General features: G+C 45.3%; 1 protein-coding gene across 4 annotated transcripts in view; it reads left to right on the top strand.

Moving 5' to 3' along the window:
- The window catches only part of zgc:172282 (leucine-rich repeat and fibronectin type III domain-containing protein 1-like protein), a 112,326-nt gene that overhangs the window by 61,516 nt on the left and 25,131 nt on the right, over positions 1–25,679 (top strand). For all 4 annotated transcript variants that reach the window (XM_029714586.1, XM_029714587.1, XM_029714588.1 and 1 more), the window contains exon 3: positions 8,267–9,671. In XM_029714586.1, the coding sequence (XP_029570446.1) occupies positions 8,290–9,671 (1,382 nt within the window). In that variant the 5' untranslated portion in view covers positions 8,267–8,289. The remainder of the gene's footprint in view (positions 1–8,266; positions 9,672–25,679) is intronic.

Genomic DNA, 25,679 nt, shown 5'->3' with positions numbered 1-25,679 from the left:
TCAAAGCACTTGAAACCACTGTCTGACATCATTGAAGCATGTGATGTGAACCTTATTGAAAAAATAATCAACGTCCTCAGCGAGGAGGAGCAGAAGGAGGAGGAAAGGGGAAAGCAGAAGGAGGGGGAGGAGAGGAGCAGGAGGACGAAAGGGGAAAGCAGGAGGATGAGAGGAGGAGGATGGGAGGACAGGAGGAGGAAAGGGGAAAGCAGGAGAATGAGGGGAGGAGGAGAGGAAAGGAGGAGCAGTGGGAGAAGAAGACAGGTGGGGGAGGAGGGGAGAGGCAGATGGGAGGATGAGAGGAGGAGGAGGAGAAGCAGGAGGAGGAAAGGGGAAAGCAGAAGGAGGGGGGTGAGAGGAGGAGGAGGAGAGGGGAGAAGAGGAGGAAGAGGAGAGGACGACAGAAGGAGGAGGAATTACTTTGATTGCTGCATTGAATCTATTTAGTTATTAAGTAGACATCTCACAAAAGCCATTCTCATGATAGCATGTTGGTAGTAGTCAGTGACAAATATCAAACCTAAGTAGGGATGGGCTTGGTTTAAACCCTGGTTGGGAGACCAAAGGCATAGCTGTAGATAAATCAACTGTCCAGTAGGAGGTGCTGCCTAACCTTAACCATGGAAACTGCAAACATGAAAATGTACATACAGTGGTTGCTCCTTTAAAAGTTGCATCATACTGCAGCACACCTTGCAGGCTGCTGCAGCATTCTGTGGCATGTTATCTAATTGTCAGCCATTTTTTCTGTTAATGCAAGTTAGTGCTAGTTTGACCACCAGAGGGCATCTTTGAGAGGCATTTGATAGTCTTCCATATTGCCATTACCGGAGAATTTAACACCTTTTTTGTAATAACATAGTATATGGGATTAATTTGATTAATATTATGGTGTATCTATTCAGAGAAAAACCAAACCCTCTGGGTTTCCATTAGGATGGAATGGAAAACATGGTGCTGTACAACGTGATGGTCGGGAGTAGGCTACAGCATAAGAGGATTGGAGGATTCTAAATTGTTTGCCTTCATTAGACATATTTCTTCCAATATTTCTGTAAATCAGTTACATTTATTCCCATAGTAATTCGTTATGGATCCATAACTATATCAACATCTGCATTTTGAAAGAGTATTTTTATCATTATTTTATTAACGAAAGCATGAAGATGCTGATGAAGAAATATGGTACTGTACAGTAAATGCTTTTACATTTGGATAATAAAGCATTTAAAACATTTTGAAGATATAAGCCACCTGCATTTGTTTATTAGGCTACTGTGCAGTCTGACCCATTTTACTCGCCCTAGCAGAGCTGGTTAGGCAGTTTTCGTGTTTACCAAAAGGTTGGTGACTGTAACTGTGCTGCTGGGAGCAATATAATTACGCTTTTTTGCTGACGGTTACTGACACCGGCCATATTCAACGGGTGTTGAGCGCTCGTAAATTCATTATTCTGCGCTCTGGTACACTCAGACGAGAGTGCTCTGAAATCGGAGTACTGTAGATAGCCAGAGCGAATTTAAGAAAACACCCGAATGTACATTGAGAACACACAATGACTACACCCCAAGAACACAGTGGCCTCTATCATTCTTAACTGTAAGAAGTTTGGAACCACCAAGACTCTTCCTAGAGCTGGCCGCCCGGCTAAAGGGAGGTGGCCAGAGAGAAGCCACTCCTCAGTAAAAGGCACATGACAGCCCGCTTGGAGTTTGCCAAAAGGCACCTAAAGACTCTCAGACCACGAGAAATAAGATTCTCTTATTCTGATGAATCCAAGATTGAACTCTTTGGCCTGAATGCCAAGCGTCACTTCTGGAGGAAACCTGGCACCATCCCTACGGTGAAGCATGGTGGTGCTAGCATCATGCTGTGGGGATGTTTTTCAGCGGTAGGGACTGGGAGACTAGTCAGGATCAAGGCAAAGATGAACGTAGCAAAGTACAGAGAGATCCATGATGAAAACCTGCTCCAGAGCGCTCAGGACCTCAGACTGGGGGTGAAGGTTCACCTTTCAACAGGACAACGACCCTAAGCACACAGCCAAGACCTTCACAGGAGTGGCTTTGGAACAAGTCTCCGAATATCCTTGAGTGGCAAATACAGAACCCTGACTTGAACCCGATCGAACATCTCTGGCGAGACCTGAAAATAGCTGTGCAGCAACGCTGTAAGGGGTGCGTACTGACGGTAGAGAAGTCAGGCGCAGGAGAGCAAAAACTGATTTACAACGGCGCAGTTTAATAATAAAAACCACCGTTAACAGAACAATAAATCAAATGGCTACAAACCCCATCAACCACCAGCATAACGTGAACAAGCACTTACAACAAACAATTCCGGACAAGGACATGGGGGCAACAGAGGGTTAAATACACAACATGTAATGATGGAATTGAAACCAGGTGTGTGGGAAGACAAGACAAAACAAATGGAAAATGAAAGGTGGATCGGCGATGGCTAGAAGGCCGGTGACGTCGACTGCCGAACGTCGTCCGAACAAGGAGAGGAACCGACTTCGGAGGAAGTCGTGATAGGTGCTTCAACAACGTACTGAGTAAAGGGTCTGAATACTTATGTAAATGTGATATTTCTGATTGATGAGAGGACATAAAAAAAAACTTAGAACAAGGCTGTAACCTAACAAAATGTGGAGTAAGTCTAGGGGTCTTTCTGAAGGCATTGTAAGTCAACACATACAAATACTCCACTGACATATAAGGCAACACATACAAATTCTTACCAGATTATTATTAGATTACTTATTAGATGTTTTACAAATCATCTTCGTCTGCCATATAAAATTCTTATTTGATTTGTATGATTATTTTCCATATGGGATCTTATGTTGGCGATTATGATGGATGGATATGGGAGTTGAGGCAAAGGTGATAGAGGATGAGAGATATGAAGGGATGTACTGTAGATGAGGGACATGTAGAGATGGGTTCATTGGGGCAGTGGGAGGAGGGTCTTGGAGACACGGATGAGTCTTGGCATATATATCCAGAGAGGGAGTGTGTCTTCTCCAAGGGTAATTCACTGGGAGTTGCTGTGAAATGGAGCAAGTCTGCTGAAGCTGACAGAGCTTATTCAAACATTTTCCGGGGAGTTGTGACAGAAGAGAGTGGTTCTGAAATCAGACTCAATCATAATGTACTGGGTCCCATCACAGACTGCAGAGTTTTCCCTTGGGCACACATGCAGCACAACTATAATTAAAGAAAACATAGGCAAAAACCGAAGGATATTTGCTACTGCGGGACAGGGGAGAATGCATACATTCTCTATGCATTTTGTAGGTTTACTAGTCAAATAGCATTGATTTATATACGGTAGGGCCATGGAATCCCTGATTTCAGCTAGATTTGCATAGGAAAGTTTGATGAAGCATACTCAAGTGGATTTTATAATGCTCTGAGGCTGAAGGACTAGATTTTTTTCACATGATGGAGGGATAGGAAGTAGGCAAACTGACAGAAAAATGCCTACTTTTTATTCCAGCGTCACATGGATCAAATTCCCAGTTGTTCAGCAGCAGAGCAATTTGAAATGTTTGCTTGATTTCCAAGTACGGTAGTTGTAATACCTCGATGGTTTAGAGCATGGTTCTGGCAACAGCAGGGTTGTGTGTTTTGATTCCCACATGGCCTAAATACTGAATATTACATACAGTTTGTCTTAAAACAATATTATATATACTTCACATTTCACAATTCTGCTATTTTCCTCTAGTTTGTCAGCTATGTATGATGCTGATGCTGGCACATTGAGATGGAGTTGATAACCGCAACGTAATTCGCCAAGAGGGGATAAATTAACGGAATATTCAAACGAAATAAAGCAGCATATATCTTTAAACAGTTTATCTTATCTCTTCAAATAGAGGAGCCCTAGAGGGACAGCTGCATGCAGTGATCATGAATGGAGCTCAGTTAACACTGCTGACTACCAAGTAGGGCCCCCGCCTCGCCTCTTCCAGCTAAAAGGGGCTTTCAAAGGGAACCCGGCTTCCCAGTGTCACCACGTAAAGTCCACAGCCAACAGAATATTTTCTTGGTGCTTTGATTTCACATTCATTTAAGGCTTGCTGTGATGACTCTGCAGGAAATATACACACCCATAAATTATGATCGGTTATGTTAGGTTACGGTTGTAGTCTGCGTTACGGTTGTAGGATGCTTTAGAGGTGTTGTGAGAGAATAATTCAGTCGCAGTGCTATGTGTTACAGGCTGAAGCCCCATTAGACGCACTGAATTCCCTGTGCGGCTTAGATCTCGGTAGTGATCCCGGCCAATGTGGGGATGTGTGGCGAGGGGACCCTTCGTCTTTGAGGTATAATGCTGGTTTTAGGGTTTCACAGCAAAATATTTGATCTCTAAGGCTCCAGTTAAAAGCTTGTTCTTTGAAGGCTTACTGAGTTTATGGTAGAGTAAGTTGACTAAACCCAGAGGATGTTTGCCTTGCAATAATCAAGCAATGTTGTACTCTAACTTAACCGCTGGAACACTACTGAAAATGGCTCCAAAATGCCCTCTAGGAAAGTCTTCACAGTATCTAGCGTCACACAACACCCAGTTAATGTGCAGTGGGGGCGTTATTCCTTTTATTTGACGAGCACAGATGGTGAGAAACTTTTTTTCCCCCTGTTTTCCCATTAATACTGCATAATTGATGTCACACAGCAAAGTTCATGATTAAAGGGATACTTTGGGATTTTAGCAGTGAGGCCCTTCATCTGCTAGCGTTAGCACAATTACTGGTAGTCTATGGATATCTACTAGCATACTGTAAATGTACTATATAGGTATATAGATTGGTATTTTGCCCCTCAGTGTTTGTGTGTCTCATGATGTAACTCAGCAGCTGAGGCAGTGTGTCAAATGATTGATTCTCTGCGGTCTCCCTCCATCTGAGCACCGCCGCAGTCCAACTCAATCCTCGCAGACCCAAGCACAAACAACACAAGTCTCCAAATGTACAATATACTGGCTTTTGAAACCCAATCTCCTTCTCCTAGACCCCTAGTCTGCCTGTTCATCTGCGGTTGCTATGAGACAAACACCTTGGAGCATGCCTTGAGGGTCACCCTGACCAATAATGGAGATGCATGGCTCAGCGTCTTGCTGAAGCACTTTGTTTTCTCTCTTTCCTGTCCATCCCTTTATCTGAGGGAGAGAGTGGTGGTGTGTAATGGGGTGTGTAAAACAGGCTTTTGGTCCATGGCCCTAATGGATAAGCTCCAGACCAGAGCCGACTTCTGATCAAACGCACAAACCAGAATCGTCTATTTATCCCAAAACAATTTAGAGAATATCAGCGTCATACCGTCAAGTAGGAAAAAAACACCACTGTGATATTTAACTCATTACTTGCCACAGAAAACAATAACATGAGCGCACATCAGTCAAAACGTGTCAGCCAGACACGCAGGATGTGGTGCCACATTGCCATGATAAACAAACGTTTCATGCGACATGATTAATATCACGCAGCGATACGATTGTCATAGCAATGAAGTTATTGGCAAGTTGAGACGACAAACATCTGCATGTGCCAGATCTTCTCAGTCAGTTTATGTGATAGGCCCATCTGAGAAGGAGAAAGAATCACGCTGATATATTCCTGTATCAGTCCTCTTTGTAAGGTTTTTGGTGTACTACTGTACTACGTTCTACCAGGTTCCTTTCATCTTGCCTCATGTTTCACATTATACTGTAGAAACTTGGTAGTTTATATGATTAAAAACGATTGATGCTCATGTATTAACTACTTGGTATTTGCACACGCCTGTAGCCTGTCTTGTACTATCAAGACCAGAATACATTAGTGCTCTTGTACAACTATTCAGCATTAAAGTGAAAACATACTGACAGTAAGCAGAAGCCCGATTCCCTGAATAACAGACGGACAAGCGATCCCATGTTCTGTTTATCTTAGAGTGGAGGAAACAGCAGCCATCAAGTGTCGCCCAGACTGTCTTTACTCCATGCGTAGTGAACCGCCCTGGGTCTTGCTCTTATTCTCTTCTCCCTCAGCCCAATCCTTCGACGGCGGGGCAGCAGATCTCATTGACTGGGCCCTCCCTGGGCCCCTGGGGCATTGCAGGCCGTTCCACTCCACAGCCGACAGCCTAATCCATCTCCATTGTGGGGAGGCATAGGAGTCAGAGAATTCTGTCTGAGCAGAGCATAGTGGACACTCATCCTGTAAATAAGCTCTGGGATGTCGACTGTTCCCAGTCTCCACACCAAGATTCCCCAGAGAGCTGATGGCTAGCTGCTTGGCATTTCAAGCCGTCTACCTTGGAGAGTTCTGCCCGTATACTGTAACGATGTTTCCCGCTACAGCTGACAGGACTGTGGTTTTAGTAAACATGATATGAGAGGAGCTGGAGATCAGGCCCTCATTCTTTGGGCAGATTGTTTACCTTTAGATGATGGCAGATGGCGTTGTCTTACAGCAACTTAGCCTGAGTGAGATGGGGAGAGTGAGAGTGGGAGAGAGAAATGTATTAACAGCATCCATGTTATTTTGTCGTTTACCTGCTTTTCCTCTTATCAAGTTGAAAGTTGCCTGACCGCCATTAACTCAACAGCGGAGCAGCATGTTCCTTGTTAGTCTTTATTTTTATGTACCGTGTTTCTTTGTTCCTTCCCAGCGAAACGGCAATTTACAGTTGCTAATAGCTGTCTGGCAGTACAGTTAATTCCTTTTTAATTATGAAGAGCCAGCAGGTAAGCGTTTTTCAGAGCATCCATCATGCTGCCCTTTTTCATCCACTACAGTATGTACGGTATGGTGGCCTAAATGTCTCACACAGTTATTTGACCTTGAGTAACCGCACCAGTGCCTACTGCACCTCTATTCACAAGATCAAATGCATTGTAAAAACAAAACAACAACAAAAAAAGGCTTCCAACGTGGCTTCCGTGGCTTTACTTTCGTTTGGTATTCATCATAGCGTTAGCCCCGTAATCCAAGGTACAGCTGTGAAATGGGTCGGTGAAATGAGATGCATATGGGCAGCTGCTCTGTTTCTGTTGACGCTGCGTGGCTGATGGCCACTTCGTCGCATGAGAGAAGCCATACAGTAACCTCATACATCTCCATACCAATTCCATTCCCTGGTTTTTATTGAATTAACAGCACAGACGGGAAACAAAAGGCCTATTTAATGGCCTATGACAAATCCCATGCAGATCCTGGTGTATTAAGTTGTAAAGCTGAAAACTGTAACCGCAGAAATGCTGTCGTCAGTACAGATAGAGCGTGTGTGTTTAAGGTACTTCGGCATGAACAAGGAATTACCACGATAAAAATATTAAAGTACCATTTCATGGATATGCTTCATACGCGCGCGCGCGCGAGAGAGAGAGAGAGGATATATATATATATATCTATATCTCGGCCATAGTCAGTTCATAGCACTTCAAATCTGTCCCGCTACCTCAGATATTTTTCTATTTGTGATAGGACTACCGATCTTTATTTTAAAGAAAAACCAGTATCTGCCATACCTGGAAGCAGGGTAGATATGAGACACTGTGTGTTTCTGTGTTTGCATGTGTGTGTTTTTTAGAGAGGATATAAAAATAATGTGTTCGTAAGTGTGTGGGTGGATGACTGCGTGCTTTTGCTACAATTGTATATGCATTGCCAGTTGGCGTCTTCTATAAGGATACATTTCTGTTTTCACTCATATTGGAGATGTATGTAGCTATTTAAAAGACTGGCTTTTAGAGAATCCACAGAAGGTAGACCCACTGTGATAAACCCCTTATTAAACTGTGCAGCCAACTAACTTTGTCCAGGGATTGCATGTTGAGTTAAATGATTTGCTAAGCTATAATTACACAAACCTACTATTTGTCCTTATCTCTTCATTGGGCGTATTAGCACGACGTGTATAATTCCCTAACATCTTAAAGAAGTTCCTATGAGGAGCAAAATAAGATACAAGCTGTTAAGAAAATTGGCTCTCTTGAAACATCACATCAACCTTATGCCTCAGTCTGTGCTAAACATTTAATTCAAGCTATTGCACATTCATTGAAATGCATTTACTGGCTTTAATCACCTGAATGTACTTCAAACACTGTTGTTTTGCATCCTGATCGTGACTGATAGAGATATTTAATCTCAGTTTTACCACTTTGATAGCTAAACGCATAGATATGCATCTTGATTCACCTAGTGAATTCCCCACCTGGCGTCTCACGTCCTGACATGTCCTGACCAGTGCCTCTCTCCTTTGCCTTGCAGTTTCCCAGAAAGCCGGAGGGAGGATGGACCGGCTGATCTTCTCCTTGTTGATGCTGGCCGTCTCCACCAGGGGGCAGCTGTGCCCCAAGCGCTGCATGTGCCAGAACCTGTCCCCCTCGCTGGCCATCCTCTGCGCTAAGACGGGCCTTCTCTTCGTGCCCACCGTCATCGACCGGCGCACCGTGGAGCTGCGGCTCACTGAGAACTATATCACAGCCATAAGGAGGCGGGACTTTGCCAACATGACTAGTTTGATCCATCTGACGTTGTCCCGCAACACCATAAGCCAGATCATGCCTTACACCTTCGAGGACCTAAAGCGGCTGCGGGCGCTGCACCTGGACAGCAACCGGCTGAGTGTGATCAGGGATGACCACTTTCGGGGGCTCACCAACCTTAGGCACCTGATCTTGGCCAACAACCAGCTGCACAATATCTCTCCCCACGCCTTTGACGACTTCACAGGAACCCTGGAAGACCTGGACCTGTCCTACAACAACCTGGTGGACATCCCCTGGGAGACGATAGGTCGTCTAACCAATGTCAACACCCTTAACATGGACCATAACCTTATAGAGCACGTGCCCCAAGGGATCTTCACCAACCTGCACAAGCTGGCGCGTCTGGACATGACGTCCAATAAGCTTAAGAAGATCCCACCGGATCCACTTTTTCTGCGCATCCCTGTCTACGCTAAAGCCAAAGGATCTCCTCAGTCGTCATTGGTGATGAGTTTTGGTGGGAACCCGCTCCACTGTAACTGTGAGCTGCTGTGGCTGAGGAGGCTGACCAGAGAAGACGATCTGGAGACCTGCGCCTCTCCTCCAGACCTCACAGCCAAGTACTTCTGGACCATCCCCGAGGAGGAGTTCATCTGTGAGCCTCCGGTCATGACCAGGAAGTCTGCCAAGACCTTCACCATGGAGGGCCAGCCTACCAGTCTGAAGTGCAAGGCCAATGGAGACCCGGACCCAGAGATTCACTGGATTTCCCCCGAGGGCCGTCTGATCTCCAACACGTCACGGACTGTCACCTTCAGCAACGGCAGCCTGGACATCAACATCACCTCCCTAAAGGACTCTGGAACCTTCACCTGCATTGCCTCCAACGCGGCGGGGGAGTCCACGGGCCAGGTGGAGCTGGTGGTCAACCTCCTCCCTCACCTGGCCAACAGCACCAACCGGCTACGGGAGCCCGACCCTGGTCCTTCAGACATCCTCACCTCGGCCAAGTCCACCTCAACCACGGGCAACGACACACGGAGGAACCAGGAGGGAAGGGTGCTGATGGTGGAGCTGACAGCTAGCTCAGTGCTGATCAAATGGCCATATCAGAACCACGTTCCTGGGATCAGGATGTACCAGGTCCAGTACAACAGTTCCCTGGATGACACACTCATCTACAGGTGAGGAGGGATAGGGATCTAAACAGGGGTGATGGGGAAATGAAGAGGGGAAATAGCTTCAGTCTCTTGGTTAGAATGAGTTAATAACTTTGAACAGTTTTTTGTTGTTGTATTAATGAGGTTTTATGATTAAATACCATTTTGACTCACAGATGTAAAATTACAAGATGTCTATCAGTAGCAATCATAAGAACACCAGAAACATTTCATCTTGGACAAATGTATGTCATTATAATGAGATGATAAATAGGTGGTAATAACTAATCGAGATAAACAAGGACACTTTTTCATTTGCTTTGAGAAAATGTTTCCTCTCTTCTTTTGTTATATATTATTTCTCTCCTTTGTTCTTGTTCCAAGGTAATTATTTTTTGTTTTGATGCTTCCGTCATGGCATATGCCAGGTCCAACATCAATTTATATCAATTTGTAGAGTTTGTATCGCTCTGATAGATGCTGATGGATCGTTCTGTTCGCTCATTCATTATTTTGGTCCTCAAAAAGGATTGGTTTTCATTCAAGTCTCCTCACGTCTTCTTACAGGGCCTGGCCCAGCGCTGTATGCAGGCAACTTTTTTGTTCTTCTCTGATCAATGACAGCAGTCACAAAGGGAGAAAATTGATTTAGGATCTCATTTAGGGCGTCCACACCGAGATTCTGGTGGCAACTCTTAGTGACTGAAGGTAGGCAGGTCTGTCCCACTGTGGAAAATGCACAGCCAACAGTGAGAGAAAGAGAGAACTTTTCAATCTTTGTTTCAAGGGAAACGTATTCCCCAAGCGGTGTCTGTTACCACGCGGAGTTGGAGGGATGATTTTGAATGCTGAACACGTAGAGGAGCATTGTGCACAGAGAGACACAGTTTTGATTGTGGATAGTTTTAGAGCAGGTACACAGTTTATAGACAGAGTGCATCAGAGCACAGAAGCATCAGTCTCAGCAGATAGTGTGGGGAGCCTAAACGAATGAACACGGCAGCAAATTAACTGAATGGACAGGAGAGATGTTACTGTAGGTGAATTTATCTAGTACTAAGGACTTAAACCTGGCTCCCTGATTCTTTTTTCTCATTGACTAGTTGACTGATTTGTTTATTTGGTGTGGGCAAGCAGTGAGCCCACACACACATTGCGCACACACACACACACACACACACAGTTATGTAAACCTAGCATATTACAGTATGTATCTTGCACTTGTCTACACACCCACTGAAGGGTATGAGCACATAGTACACTCAAAGGCATTCAATACACTAATACAAACACACACCCACACAAACAAAGCAAGTACAGTACAGTACATTTCTTAAACAACTCATCATAAAAAAACATATTTCTTTGTTTTAGATGAATCAGAGGTTTTGTTCGACTCTAGGGCAGCAAAGCTTGCTTAAATTCAGCCTCTGTCTCCCATATTGATTTGGAAGAAGAGAAGAATGTGCATAAGGGACATGTTTCAGAGGCGAGGAGCTCAAGCTAGCAACAACACCCCGAAGCTGTAATTTATAGACATTTTTCAAAAGCTGTGCAGAGGAATGGCGTAACAGCCACTGCCAGGTCCCAGTACACAACACGCCGCAGCCCAAAAATTATGACGAGCGAATCAGTATAATGCCCACAGGAACTGGGTCGACCAAACGAATGGTCCAGCCTGCCAGCTCGCTACGCATTAGCGCTATGGAAATGTCTGCCGGTACCCTTCTGCTGATTTGGCCCTTTGCAAATTAGCTGCTATGTACGCTTTGGTCTGTTCCAGCTCCTACTCAAAATGTGTCCTTGATCATTTTAGCCATTTCTGTAAAAAAAAAACGTAAAAAAAGTCATTTTGGCCCAATAGTGCCCAATAGGGCTTGATAGTCCTTTCCTTCATGTCCGTGGATCTGAAATGAGTTGACAAATGCATTTGATACAGTGTAAATCAATGCCCTCTTTTTCACATCAGCGGCCAGATTTTTTTTTACTATTAAAGGAAGCCATCTGACAGTATTGGGACATGGCCCCTACCATTCCTCTGAAGTAGGAAGTGATTTATAGTTTATATCAGAAGCACCTGGGGCCGGCTGTGAGGACCATTGGGTTCCACTGTATATATGCTGGCACAGTCACTTGGGCGGTACCCGTCGATGGCATTGATAGTGTATCCATGCGGGGTGTCACCAGGAAACAATGGGACCCAGCTGGACTTATGTTTTTTGGGAGAGACAAAGCCATCCCATTGGGCACACACTGGTTCAGTCATCGTTGTTTCCACGTCATTTCAATGAAATGACGTGGAAGCAACATGGAATAGATGTTGAATTGACGTCTTTGCCCAGCGAGATCATTGGTATGCAACCATTTGCCCACTTGAAGTGTACCTGCGATATCTCTCAGACAGTCCTTATAAGGACTATATATAGTCAGAACAAATGAAAACACTAAACATTAGGGATTCTTCTAAACAAAGGCTTGGCAAAGTATGATGCGTGAAGCAAAACGGAGCATTGCATAAGTGAATTCCCCAAATTATGGTTTTGATAAGACTCGGTTGCCAACAAGCTCATCCTATTTTCAAACGTGACAGGTAATTTCCTTTTGGTGTTGTACTTGAAGGCCCCCTGCAAAGAGGGCACAATGACGTGTTCACAGCATTGCCTTGTGAGATCAAAATAGAATCAAACAGAAGAGCATTACATTGCTGTACACAGCTTCTCCTGAGCAATGGGTATACCATCAAAGTAGTTGTCTCACTGTGCATGATGGTGCAGCGTATCGCCTGTACAGAGATGGGCTGATAGACAAAAGGCTAATTATGTAGGTTTTGGCTGAGGGAACAAGCCGGTCTACCTTGTTCTTTTTGTTAACCACTCTTTACATTGCGGTCCTCAGTGTTGGAACTAACCTCCAAACTGGCCAGTGCTTTAAAGCTTAAAAGTTGACTCATCCAGTCCACATAGTATGTAAGATCGGATCTCGTGTGGAGATCTCGAATAGGGATCCAAGAAAGACAATGTTGTTGCCTGTCTTTTGATAGCCTACTTCAACAAAGAATGGCAACATAATAATGTTTTGTTGTTATCAGATGCCAACAACTGTAACATAAACAGTAAGACAAACGCGCCTTGTATAAATAGACTGTCGAAGATTGAGTCAAAACACAAAAATCAATTTAAAAGTAAATGAAATCTCTATTATTAATCTCTAAAAGTGTTGGTTTTAAGGCTTGCCAGTACAAATGAAACCAGGCGTTGAGTTGAAGGTTGGTGTGGGACAGATGAATATCCCAACCTGTTCTTCCTCGTCTACCTGCCCATTTCAACGCTTTCTTCAAGGTTATACGCCGTGACGGCATTTAAGTTATGTACAGCAGGAAAAAGAAGGTGGGGATTCTGATAGGCTGCCATCACATGTGATATCTCATTTGTATGCGTACAGAGTGCTGAAGCTTTCGACTGGTGTTTGTGATATCACACATAACATGCTCAGCTGCACATTACCATGTGCACTACACTTATACTCAGAGACACGGGCATACAAGTGCGCAGACACACACTCTCTCTCTCTCTGACACACACACGCGCGTACACACTGCTCTACTAACTACCATGCAACGTCTGACTCTAAATCTCTAAGCTTAGCCTTTTTCTTTTAAGTGTTCCTTCTTCTTCGTTGCTCCCATTTTCTATGACTGGCCTCTTAGAATCCGGTGATGTCCCCCTTTTTTCCTGGTTTATCCATCTCAGTGGATTCTCCTCACGTGTGCCTCTGTTGGAAAGGGCAGCAAGGGGCCGATTGGCTTTATCCCCTACCAGAAACACCAGACATGAACCCATCTGGGTGTCTCATCTCCGCCCCCCCCAAAAAACTCTGCTCCCTTAATGTATACATGCGTGCTACTCCGGCTGCATATCAATCAAATCAACTGACTTACCTGACTATCCCTATGCTGGAAATTAAATAACAGACCCCTCTCTGAAAAGATATTACAACAAGTTAGACTAGACTGCTGAGGATAAAGTGTTTAAAATCAACATGAAATGAGCCGGAATTATGGACCGATTCCTTTGAATTCTGATGTGGGTGATAGAGGATGTTTTCAATTTGAAGCCAGACCTTTATCTCATGTGATAATATGAACTTAGCCAAGGCCATGCATGAAGACGAGGAAGTACAGTATGTCATTAGGCTCCATATAGTAGTTCTGGAAGCTGCACTCCGTCAGAGGTGATTGGCAGATGGTTAATGTGTGAACCGGGATATAGCATGGAGAAGAGACTAGCCTAGATAGATAGTCTTCCCCTCCAAGCTAGTGACTCCCCCACCGTGAATGATTGATGGGATGAGAGGACGTCTCCTTGCTGGAATGCTGCAGGGTATGTACTATGTGGTCGGATGACCCATAACCCTAAAACCACACACTGGTATTCCTGTTTCAGCTCTGGTATGATCCAATTTTATCCTGAACTTAAGTTTAAAGAAGGAATGTTGTGTCATTCTTAGGGTTGCAAATGTAGGATATATTTATGGAAACTTTTGAGGTTTACCAGTAAACTACCAGCATTTTTGTATCTTTCAAAGAATCGATGTAATATATCACAAGACATCTAGCGGCCTTTTTGGGTACGTAAGATTATTACAGGTGTCTGTATTTATCTCTGGACAAACGCTCTAAAATATTATCCTAAATATAAACCGTGAATTTTGAATACCGTTGGGGTTTAATATGAGGGTTTCAGCATGAAATAACCTTTATATTATTCTTTTTTACACACTTTTATTTATTTTACTATGTCAATACGTATTTGTTGTCAATGTTTTGGCATCAAACTGGTGGCAGGTTGTCAATAGTTGCAGAGGGAATTAAAAACAATGCCATTGTTGATTTGGCATTTTTTTGACTATAACAAATACTCAGATGAAACTGTCAGTTTCCTGGCCTCTCTCCTCCTCACCAGTGTCATTATCAAAGATAGGATCAATAGCCTCACATACAGTATATGGTTTTGTCATTGTGCTGCCACAGAATGAATGGTGAGCAAGGCCTCAAAAAAGCTTTATAAACCAGGGCTGTGAGAAAAGTTCTATATATTATTGAAACAATGTTGCGATTGTTTATGAGAATGCCAACAGGTGTGGTTCTCGTGGTGGAATGATTCTATTGGGGAAAGGTTCCCATGGGGGTTGCCATGGAAGCCAAGAAGGGAAGTGAGGTGTGCGTGCGTGTTCAATCACACATGCATGTGGAGGGTCTGGGAGAGGAAGTGTCCATCTGATTAATGGGCATGTGCCTGAACTCAATTTTATTCACTAATTGCAGTCTCACCCATTCATTTCTAATGACCGGTCATTTTTGACCGGGAACACCACAGGTGTACAAAACCTAAATAAAACACCCAAAATGTATTGAAAATCATCAAAATGTATTTTATGTGTTCAGATGCCCTGTGTGGACAAAGTCATGGAACATTATGACAATCAGATTAAATGAACTACATTTTTCATAGAGCAAACTTGTAAATCGGTCCAATTCAACACTACACAACAGGAGGGTAAAATGAATTATTTCCTTTTGAACCATATGGTCTATCTACTAGAAACTCATGGATAATTATGGACACAAAGTTATGGAACTATAAATTACCAAACTTACAATAGATTGCCAAAATTACCGAAGATATCGGGTAACTTTGGTAAGTTACTGGTAGCTTTGTAACCCTAGTCACGGTATGTTTTATCGATCAATGGGAGAATATGTAAGCCGTGTGTTTCTCCCTAACTCTTCTGCTGAGTCTTGCCAGTTGTTAGTTCACTTACGGCCTTCCTTATTTAATTTGTTTGTAATTCTCTACTAATATGTGTGTACACACAAATGGCATTACGCACTTAGCTAATCATTAGGCCATTGTCCTCGAATTCAATGATTCACTTAGTATTAACTAATTGGATTACACCCCCTAACACCAACTGGGCATTCACACAAGTACCAAATACCTGCTTCAATGACTGCCAATTATACTCAACCCATGAAAAAGAATGAATGTTATCAAGCGCCACAGTTCAAAAGAGTCACTTCGCTCTAGCTAGTTACATGGGCGTGAGAGAGGCCCTTTTGTACTGCATAGTTACCGCGGTACTTTTTCCATTCTCTCCTCCTCTGGTCCAAATCTAGCTGTGCTCAGCGAAAGGCCCTGTCACCTCCCCAGACCCATACTGATGTGCTGGTCTTTGGCATCTTGCTCAGAGTTTTCATCATCCTCCCCAAGGCCCAGATCATTTTTTAATTATGGGCGTTGACACGCCCCCCCCCCCCCCCATCTCCTCCATCCCAGAGAGTGTTTAGATTAATTAAGCAGACAGACATGCAACAGCCGTAGTGATAACGAGGGAGGGAGGCGCTGGCCCAGTTAGTGATTTAAATCGCCGACAACAGGTCACTCTTTTTTATAAAGGAGTGAATGCAGCAGAATGTGACAGAGATGCTGTTGAGTTACCTATTGATGGATATCATAACGGAGGTGGCTACGTCATTGAATGAGGAGGATGGATCGAGTTGATGCGCCGGAAATGATGGGCAAAGGCCATGCGTTTGTCATTACCGTGTGGTAATATGAACACTGTTCGGTGTCTTCATGAACAGTCCATCATCTGAACGCAAATATCAAATTCACACACACATGCACAAACGCACGCACACATGCACACACACACACGCACAGTCACTGTCACGGTTGTCGTAAGAACGGGACCAAGGCGCAGTGTGTGTAGTTCCACATCTTTATTCCAAAGTGAAACTTCGCAAAACAAAATATATCAATAAACAAACAACGAAACGTGACTACGTGGTGCACATGCACAAACACAAAACAATATCCCACCAACACAGGTGGGAAAAATAGCTACTTTAATATGATCCCCAATTAGAGGCAACGATTACCAGCTGCCTCTAATTGGGAACCATACCAAAACACCAAGATATACGTTTTAAACTAGAACACCCCCTAGTCGTGCCCTGACCTACTACACCATAGAGAACCAAGGGCTCTCTATGGTCAAGGCGTGACAGTACCCCCCCCCCAAAGGTGCGGACTCTGGCCGCTAAACCTGAAACCAAATGGGGGGGTTGGGGGGGTGACTAGTGTCGGTGGCGGCTCCAGTGCGGGTCGTGGCCCCCCCCCAGACCTCAGATCCGACCATGGCGCCGGGCTGAATGCCGTGCCTGGACTGGGCACCGGCGCAGAAGAAGGCTCCGGCCATGGAGCTGGGCTGGACGCCGTGCCTGGACTAGGCATCGGCCCAGAAGAAGGCTCCGGCCATGGAGCTGGGCTGGACGCCGTGCCTGGACTGCGCACCGGCGCAGAGGAAGGCTCCGGCCCTGGAGCTGGGCTGAACGCCGTGCCTGGACTGGGCACCGGCGCAGAGGAAGGCTCCTGCCCTGGAGCGGGACTGGACCCCGTGCCTGGACTGGGCACCGGCGCAGAGGAAGGCTCTGGCCTTGGAGCGGGATTGGACGCCGTGTCTGGACTGGCCACCGGCGCAGAGGAAGGCTCCTGCCCTGGAGCGGGACTGGACCCCGTGCCTGGACTGGGCACCGGCGCAGAGGAAGGCTCTGGCCTTGGAGCGGGATTGGACGCCGTGTCTGGACTGGCCACCGGCGCAGAGGAAGGCTCCTGCCCTGGAACAGGACTGGACGCCTTGCCTGGAAGCTCCGGACCGTTGACCGTCGCTGGAGGTTCCGGACCACTGATCATCGCTGGAGGTTCCGGAACGCGGACTGCCGCGGGAGGTTCCGGACCGCGAAACGTTGTTGAAGGTTCCGGACCGTGAAACGTCGCCGGGAGCTCTGGACCGGGTACTGTCGCCGGGAGCTCTGAACCGGGAACTGTCGCCGGGAGCTCTGGACCGGGAACCGCCACCTGGAGCTCTGGACTTTGAACTCTCGTCGGGAGTGTTGGACTGTGAACCGTCGCCGGGAGCTCTGGACTGTGAACCGTCGCCGGGAGCTCTGGACTGGGAACCGTCGCCGGAAGCTCTGGACTGGGGACTGTCACCGGAAGCTCTGGATTGTGAATGCGCACTGGAGGCCTAGTGCGTGGAGCCTGTACAGGTGGCACCGGACTGGTGACACGCACTTCAATGCGAGTATGGGGAGGAGGCACAGGACATACCAGACTGGGGAGGCGCATTGGAGTCCTGATGCATGGAGCCGGTACAGGTGGCACCGGACTGGTGACACGCACTTCAAGGAGAGTGCGGGGAGCTGGCACAGGACGTGCCAGACTGGGGAGACGCACTGGAGACCTGGTGCGTGGAGCCGGCACAGGTGGCACCGGACTGGTGACACGCACTTCAGGGCTAGTGCGGGGAGCTGGCACAGGATGTACCGGACTGGGGAGGCGCACTGGAGGTCAGATGCGTGAAACCGGTGCAGATGGCACCGGACTGGTGTCATGCTCTTCAGCACGCCTGTGCTGCAACATTCTCATCGCTACCACCTCTCTCCGGAATCTTTCATCAAATTCCTCCTCCTACTCCCAAACAGGCTCTGGCACTCTCCGCTGCTCGACCGCCAGCTCCATGTGCCCCCCCCCCAAAAAAAAATAAATTATTGGGGTTTCTGTGGCCGTGGTCCCTGGCGACTCCCGCCAAGGAAGGGTCTCATGTCCTCCCATGATTTCCTCCCATGTCCAAAACACCTTCTCCTCCATGGCATGCTGCTTGGTCCTTGTGTAGTGGGATATTCTGTCACGGTTGTCGTAAAAACGGGACCAAGGCACAGCGTGTGTAGAGTTCCACATCTTTATTCCAAAGTGAAACTTTGCAAAACAAAATATATCAATAAACGAACAACGAAACGTGAGTATGTGGTGCACATGCACAAACACAAAACAATATCCCACCAACACAGGTGGGAAAAATAGCTACTTTAATATGATCCCCAATGAGAGCCAACGATTACCAGCTGCCTCTAATTGGGAACCATACCAAAACACCAACATATACATTTTAAACTAGAACACCCCCTAGTCACGCCCTGACCTACTACACCATAGAGAAACAAGGGCTCTCTATGGTCAAGGCGTGACAGTCACATGCTCTTTCTTTCTCATGAGCACACACACACACCCAGTCACATGCTTTCTCTCTCTCTTTCTTGCTCTCTCTCTCACGCACTCTTTCACACTCACACAGACACGCACAACCCATCCAATTATCCTCCATGGGATTTTCAAACAATGTACTTTGTATCATAGATTAATACTATTATCTATTGGATGCTGTTGTTCATGGTGCATCAAATAGAGATTCTAATTTGTTTGGAAGAACTGCAAGACTCATTTAGCAATTTACATCAAACTAAGCATTACATTAATTTGGTTAGCAGGAATGCTATAAGAAGCATTAGTAAAGTATGCTCCTGCTCTTTTAAGTGCAAATCCATCACAGAAACAGTTTGATTGAAATACTAATTTCTTTGGAGCACTCAAGCCTGCACTGTGAAGTAAAACAAAAACAAAAAAACTTTTAAACTGACTTTGTCCACTTGTCTTCGCCCAAATCATGTCTCACAATGACTTTAGGAAGTTTTCCAAGCAGATTTAATTCCTGAAATACTCAATTATAGTAAGCCAATGTCCGCTGATAGTAGATCAATTCCTATAGGCTCTTGGGGTGTTTCTGGGTGCTTTGGGGTGCTTCTTCTCAAAGCCTGTAGCTAAGCTCCTTAGTGATTGTGGATGACTGGGATTTCTCTGAAAGGCATTAAGTGTTCTGACCCCCCCCCCCTTCAACTCAGAGCCACTTAAAGTAATCGGGCAGATTTGAGGAAGCGTGGCAAGTGCCATATTTATCCCACATTTATCACATCTATCGATCCGCAACACGGCCACAGAGAGATGTATACTGTCATTGTGTTCTATGTGTCCGAGCGGCTCCTACTGTAGGTTTGCTTTTCATTGCGAGTTGAATCTGCCATTTTACAGTTATGTCTCAACGTATTGTATGTTTGGAAACAATCAGAGCGAAATGGCCTCCATCTTGGGACTCTGCTAAAATGTATGGGCAGTTTGAGATGGCTGGAAGGATTTAGTTTTGGGGAAACTAGGTTCTGTCTGGTGAACATGCAAATCATAAGACTCTGAGTGGTGGCAGGAGTGTGTACCATGGGTTGAGGGCAGCCTAGCAGGGAGTCTCTCTGCCATGTGTTAACTGATGGGCCACTTATATAGCCTAAGCCAGATGGTCATCAGTGTAAGTGGGCTGAACTAGCCCTGTCTGCCACCTGAGGACCCGACAGAGGGAAGCAGGTGCTCTGGACAATTGTGTGTGTGTGTGTGTGTGTGTGTGTGTGTGTGTGTGTGTGTGTGTGTGTGTGTGTGTGTGGGGATGGGTGTGTGTTCCTGTGAGAGAGTGTGTGTGTGTGTGTGGCACACAACAAAGACCTTCTGTGACTCTCTCTCTCTCTCTCACACACTCCCCCCCCCCCCCCCCCCACACCCCCCACACACACACACACACACACACACACAATCAAACACTGGGGAAGAGTAGAACTGTATTAACTGCCAGAACTACTAGACGCAGTGTGACACAGGTGCTGCAAAGATCAGGTCCTGACTTCAACCAAGGGTGGTCACATGGCCACTGTCATGTTTCCAGTTAGATGTTTCTGTGGCTTCTTGCCCCCTAGTGGTCAGATATTTTCCTTCCTATAATTGACTCATGTCATGTGATAAGGTTAGAGGCCTTTTGGAGGGAGTGTGATGACGCGATGGCATAATGGTGCTACTAAATTCAGAGGTTTGTCACTTGACTACATACCTATGTCGCCTGTATGCAATCCAAGTTATCTTACCTTTTAGGTCTTCTTGCTCTCCTGAGAATCTTGAGGCTTTTGAAATGGAGTTGGTCGGCAGTGGCGAGCGCTTTGAGAAAGCATTGGGCCTACCTGCGGCGACAGGTGTCGTGGAGACCTCTAACGTTTGCCCTGAGAATCCTACCAGAGATTATTTTGGACCGGTTGGAGTGAGAGTTTTGGAAAGAGTGAATTCCTGCTTTTTGGCCAACCCATATGTTGTGTCAAGCTGGGTAAAGGACAAACTGGGAATGGTTACATCTGTGAAAGTGTCGGGAAATGGAATTGTTTCGATATTTTTTGAGTATCTACCGCTCAGAGGAAGCGGGCGCTTTGAGTCACGCTGCTCGGGGCTCAACCTGTGGCGTGTTTTGCTCTCCAGTGCAAAGCACCGCTCAAAGAAGTGATCGTTGAGTGTAGCATATAGCGTTTTATAGCGCATATAGCGTTGAGTGTAGAGGTGGATTAAATTGATTATTCCTAGTGTTTGTGAGCCTGCCGTTTGGGTGAGACGTAGACTCAATGGCAATGGCAAGAAGGCATAGTCAGAGGGTTGGGATGGAGAAACTACTGTGTGCCAACTGTGGGGGAGAACAAAATGTGCAATCCGCACTCCAACCTGTGAAAGGCAGCAATACGCAACACAGCGTTTACTCGGCCAGAAAGCCAAAGGAAGAAGAAGAAGAACACAAGGTTAGAGGTCATTCAAGTACAAGATGGTGCAAGAATATGCACATTAAATGCGTTGATTGACATGGTAATGGACCAGTAGTATTCGAGAAAATGTGACGTCTCACGACGTTACGTACGGCGTGCATAATGCAACTCGTTGTGTGCCGTACAGCCTCTTTCCACCAGGGGGTTTAAAAACAAGAAACGAATAGTGGTGAGTGTAATGATGAGTGTAAAGTTCATTCCTCGTTAGTTCATCAATAGTTAATTCAATCGATAGTACATTTTTCGCGTCATCACTGCGAGTCACCATGACTCTCAAAAGCCGCGACAGCAGCAGTTTACTTGTGCAGATAACTTTAGCGCCGCCCTAAAAACTCTATTCAAATTCGACACAAACCTTCAATAGGTATGTAATGACACATTATATAAACTCTTTAGAGTGTTTAATTTACATTTTAGAGGTGATAAGTTTGACAAGTCGGGTGAAAAAAGTTGTTTCCCCACACGACATATCTCCCCCTTTCACTATCACTCAGTAGCTCAGAAGGCAACGGAGCTCAATGACCTTCTTCAATCATGTAGAGACGGGCAGCATGAAAGTCTGATCATTTGATTTTGCTTGATTGTGCTTTACAATGGTATTCAGATTACAGTTGACCTGGAAGTATGACATGTTTGGGGCGCTAAAATAAGGTCATATATACAGAACACAGCGATGTACGGAAGTTTGCTAGTTATCACTAAGTCATTGGACGAAGGCGTTTTTTGTAGTGGGGGGGTTGTTAAATCTCAGTCAGAACGTTAACCTGCGTCACTTGCGGTACGGTTTTGGAAGCATAAGGACCTCATCTTTCATATCAGCGAGAAATCATTTTCAAAAAACAAAAGGTTAAATGAATACACAGCTTTATAGGGTTAATGTTCCCACACGGCCATGTCTCCATGTTACAGCGCTTGTTTACGGAAGACCGAGGGACCACCTGTGCTAATTAGCAATCTTGCGGGCTCCGAACACTTGTGTGCAACGGAAGAAGGCCGTCAGAAACGTGGTGTCACTGAAAAATACTGCTGGCTTCAACTGTGATGAAGCTATTTAAAACAGTGTAGAGCATGCGCATATTTTGCATTTGTGAAATGATTTTGATGTGACATGAAAGTAAAGGGCTTTATATTTCTAGAACCGCATCGCAATTGAGAATGGATTCGCGTTTAGATGGAGTTTTAGCTGCCAGAGCCAGTCCATCTCTGAAAATAACATAAGATCCTTGGACCTTAAGGAGTAACGGTAGACTCCTTAAGAGTACATCTTGGACTGTTAGACTCCATATGCTGCATTGTATGATGGCTCTTTCTTTTGTATCGTGACTTTGGAGTTTGAATTACGTATTGCGCTGCATTTACACATGAAGTTCTTAATTCTCACTCATATTTGATTGAGTCTTTTTTTGTTTTTTTGTAGTTTCCTCCTGAATCATTAAAGTGGACAGCGATGATCAAGATCTTGACTAAGGCATTTCAGTCAGATCATACTGTAACGTGAAGAGGACAGAACAGACACAAGTTCTGCCCATAGAAATCACTGTACACCATGCAAACTATTGAAGGTTAAAGCTAGACATTCCCCCAACCTGCTCACTGTGCCCTCAGGGGGCTCCTGGCACGATTTATTTTCCATATGGTTTGGTAATGTCCGGAGGTTTTCCGTTTCTGGAGTTGTGTTTCATCCTGTCTCTCTGGCATAATGTGTAGAAATGTACCATGTTCACCATCTATGTTATTGTTAATTGATGATACTACTTTAGACCTTATCTGTCAGACAGCGACGTATTTGGCTGGCTGGATTAACAGCGGCCAAGAAGACGATAGCCTCGCATTGGCAGGCTACTCATTCTTTAAACAGACAGCAGTGGCTCCTGTCATTCATGGACATTGTAAACGTGGAAATGTCTGTAGCACGTACGCATGGGCCGAGTGAAAGAAACATTACTGCTCTTTCATCAGCGTATGACTGTAAAAAGATAGCTATTGTGAACTACTAGTCCTGTGGGTGGGGGGTGGGACGGGAACTGTCTGTGTTGTACCATCTTGTCACTTCTTTGTCCATGTGTACCTGTTTTGTGTACCTTACTAAAAACAATAAAAAACATTTGATCACAAAAAGAACAGACAGATTAGTAGTGTATGCAATGGTAACTGCATAGTAAGCAGAAAACGAGTACATGGAGATGAGGAGTACTGTAAGCCGTAAAGTGATATTAGTTATATATTAAGAGAATATTTGCTATGCTTAAATGGCGTTGTGCATCACCTAATTCAGGGTCTGATGTGTTTACACAGCTTAATGGCATGCAAATAAAGTTTCCTCCCTGTATCGTGAAGCAAGGATAGCTAAATGCATTGTCAGCAGGGTCTCTTGCATGCGGTACGGTACATGCAGACTCTAATTGCATAAATGTGCCCTTTTACCATGACCGCCTACAGCGATTGCAGAAAGGAAAGATACATTACTTTTATACCCTCTGTTATTCTTAATCTCTCATCCCGCCGGTATGTACTGTATTCTCCATTTTATCAGCCACCACACAATTAGCACTTACACAAATGTCCTCCTCTTCCAGTGGAATAAAAGCATGAGATAACACTGTCGAGAGCTACTGCATTCGTCACTAGCCATTACTAATATGTCATGCTGTGTTGGCGTACAATCCATTAGAGACAAGGAGCGCTACACTAACGGTTTTACAAAGGTATAATTAGTTGTTCATTTTAATGAAAACGAGAGATCATATTATTTTGCTTTTACTCTAGCTGCGGGTGAATATGCATTAGGCAAAATCGAGGGTGCACGGATGACGATGGAGCTGATGAAAACAACTTTATTAATGGAGTTTTCATATGGCGGTGACGGTCATGACGACTGTGATGATGGTAATTATTTGGCTGTTGACGGTGACAACCAGAAGCATGACATAGATGACAGGCTTGAAAGTAGTGACTGATATCAGAATGACATTATTGGCCTCTATAATTAGGATGGTGATGATGATGGCCATGACAATTATCCCAAGGGGTTACCAGCCAACTCTCTCTGACTTGCTCAGAGTCTGGCGAACCCTTCTGTGATTCTCCCCTCTGTATCGGTAACCTGTCTGTCCGTGGCCGGTGACGCGTGACGCGTCTCTCCGCCCTCTGCAACATGCTTGGAAGAGCTTGCATCACACCACATTAGCGAGGGAGTAAAGTTAACTGTTATCAGCGTGGTACGAGCCCGCAGAACCACCACAATCTCAGTCCATAGGTTATTCACACGGAGGGAGGGCAGGAGTGACACTGGCAGATGGGCAGCAACACACATCCAACTACACACCTCACCCAGATCCCCCAATTTTAAGATTAGCACAAGCGCAATGTAAATCCTTGCCTTTGCCAAAGTCCCCTACTGTAACCAATGTGCGCTTTTGTCTTTCACTTTGTGTGCCATTGTCATTACAATCCAATCCGTGTAGCCCTGTCTCCTGGTCTACTGTGCCAGTGTGCTCTATGCTTGGGTGTTCCACGTGTTTGTCACTGAGGGGGCTTCTTTAATTCCCTCAAATTAGTCTGGCTGCCCCTGTGAAGATACGAGGCTAGTAGAGTTGACGCCACACTATCTGCAGCTAAAAGGATCCCGCATCCTCCACAGGGGGTCTTATTATCCCTTCCTCTTCCATAAAGACAAGGAATTAGCCCGCCCCAACACCGGGGTGAGGGAACGCAGCAGTGCGGTAATATAAATAGCTCCTAATGCTGAGCACTGATATCAAAATTCCATTCATCCTACCTTTTTGATTCTTACCCAATTCATTTTAGCGAGATCCCCGACGGTTGGGTTTGTTTTTCGTTAGAGACAGCGACTGACAGTGTCTCATCTGGGGATAAAACGCTGAATGACAGAGAGGCTGCTGGATAAATGGAGTTGTTTTGCTGTTAATGGTGGTAGACTGTGGGAGCTCAAGGCTGTTGCATATGTTTCACTGGTCTCTGATGTTTATCACTTGCTGGTTGGTTGCATTACAACAGCATGAAAATGGTCAAGTTCGTTTTGCATGGCCTGGTGCCCCGGGTAGGCAGCGTTTCCATTGGTCCTAAAGGGAAATCTTCACCCACCTGGAGCACCGAGCCATGCAAAACGAATTCCACCACTGATTCAAAGGCTACATGGGAATGGGCCTTCCAATGGATCCCTATATACATCTCTGGTGCTTTTATCTTCTGGTGCGTACTAAAGGAATGCATAGTAGGTACTTCATCTGCACTGGGAATGGGACACACAGCGATTATGAGGGTAGTACAGATGCCACATTAAAATCCGGTTATACCTTGGATAGATATTTACTGCAGTGTTTCCCGGTTTGAGAGTGTGTGTTTTAAGACATAAGCAGTATCTGTATGTTTTACAGATGAGGTGAATGTTTTATTGCTGACGTCACGGGGATAGTAAAAGGAGAGACCTCTGGGTA

Source organism: Salmo trutta, chromosome 26, assembly GCF_901001165.1.
Source record: "Salmo trutta chromosome 26, fSalTru1.1, whole genome shotgun sequence".
Classification (NCBI taxonomy): domain Eukaryota; kingdom Metazoa; phylum Chordata; class Actinopteri; order Salmoniformes; family Salmonidae; genus Salmo; species Salmo trutta.
Note: the sequence above shows the minus strand (reverse complement) of the source record. Positions and strands in the feature narration are given on the sequence as shown.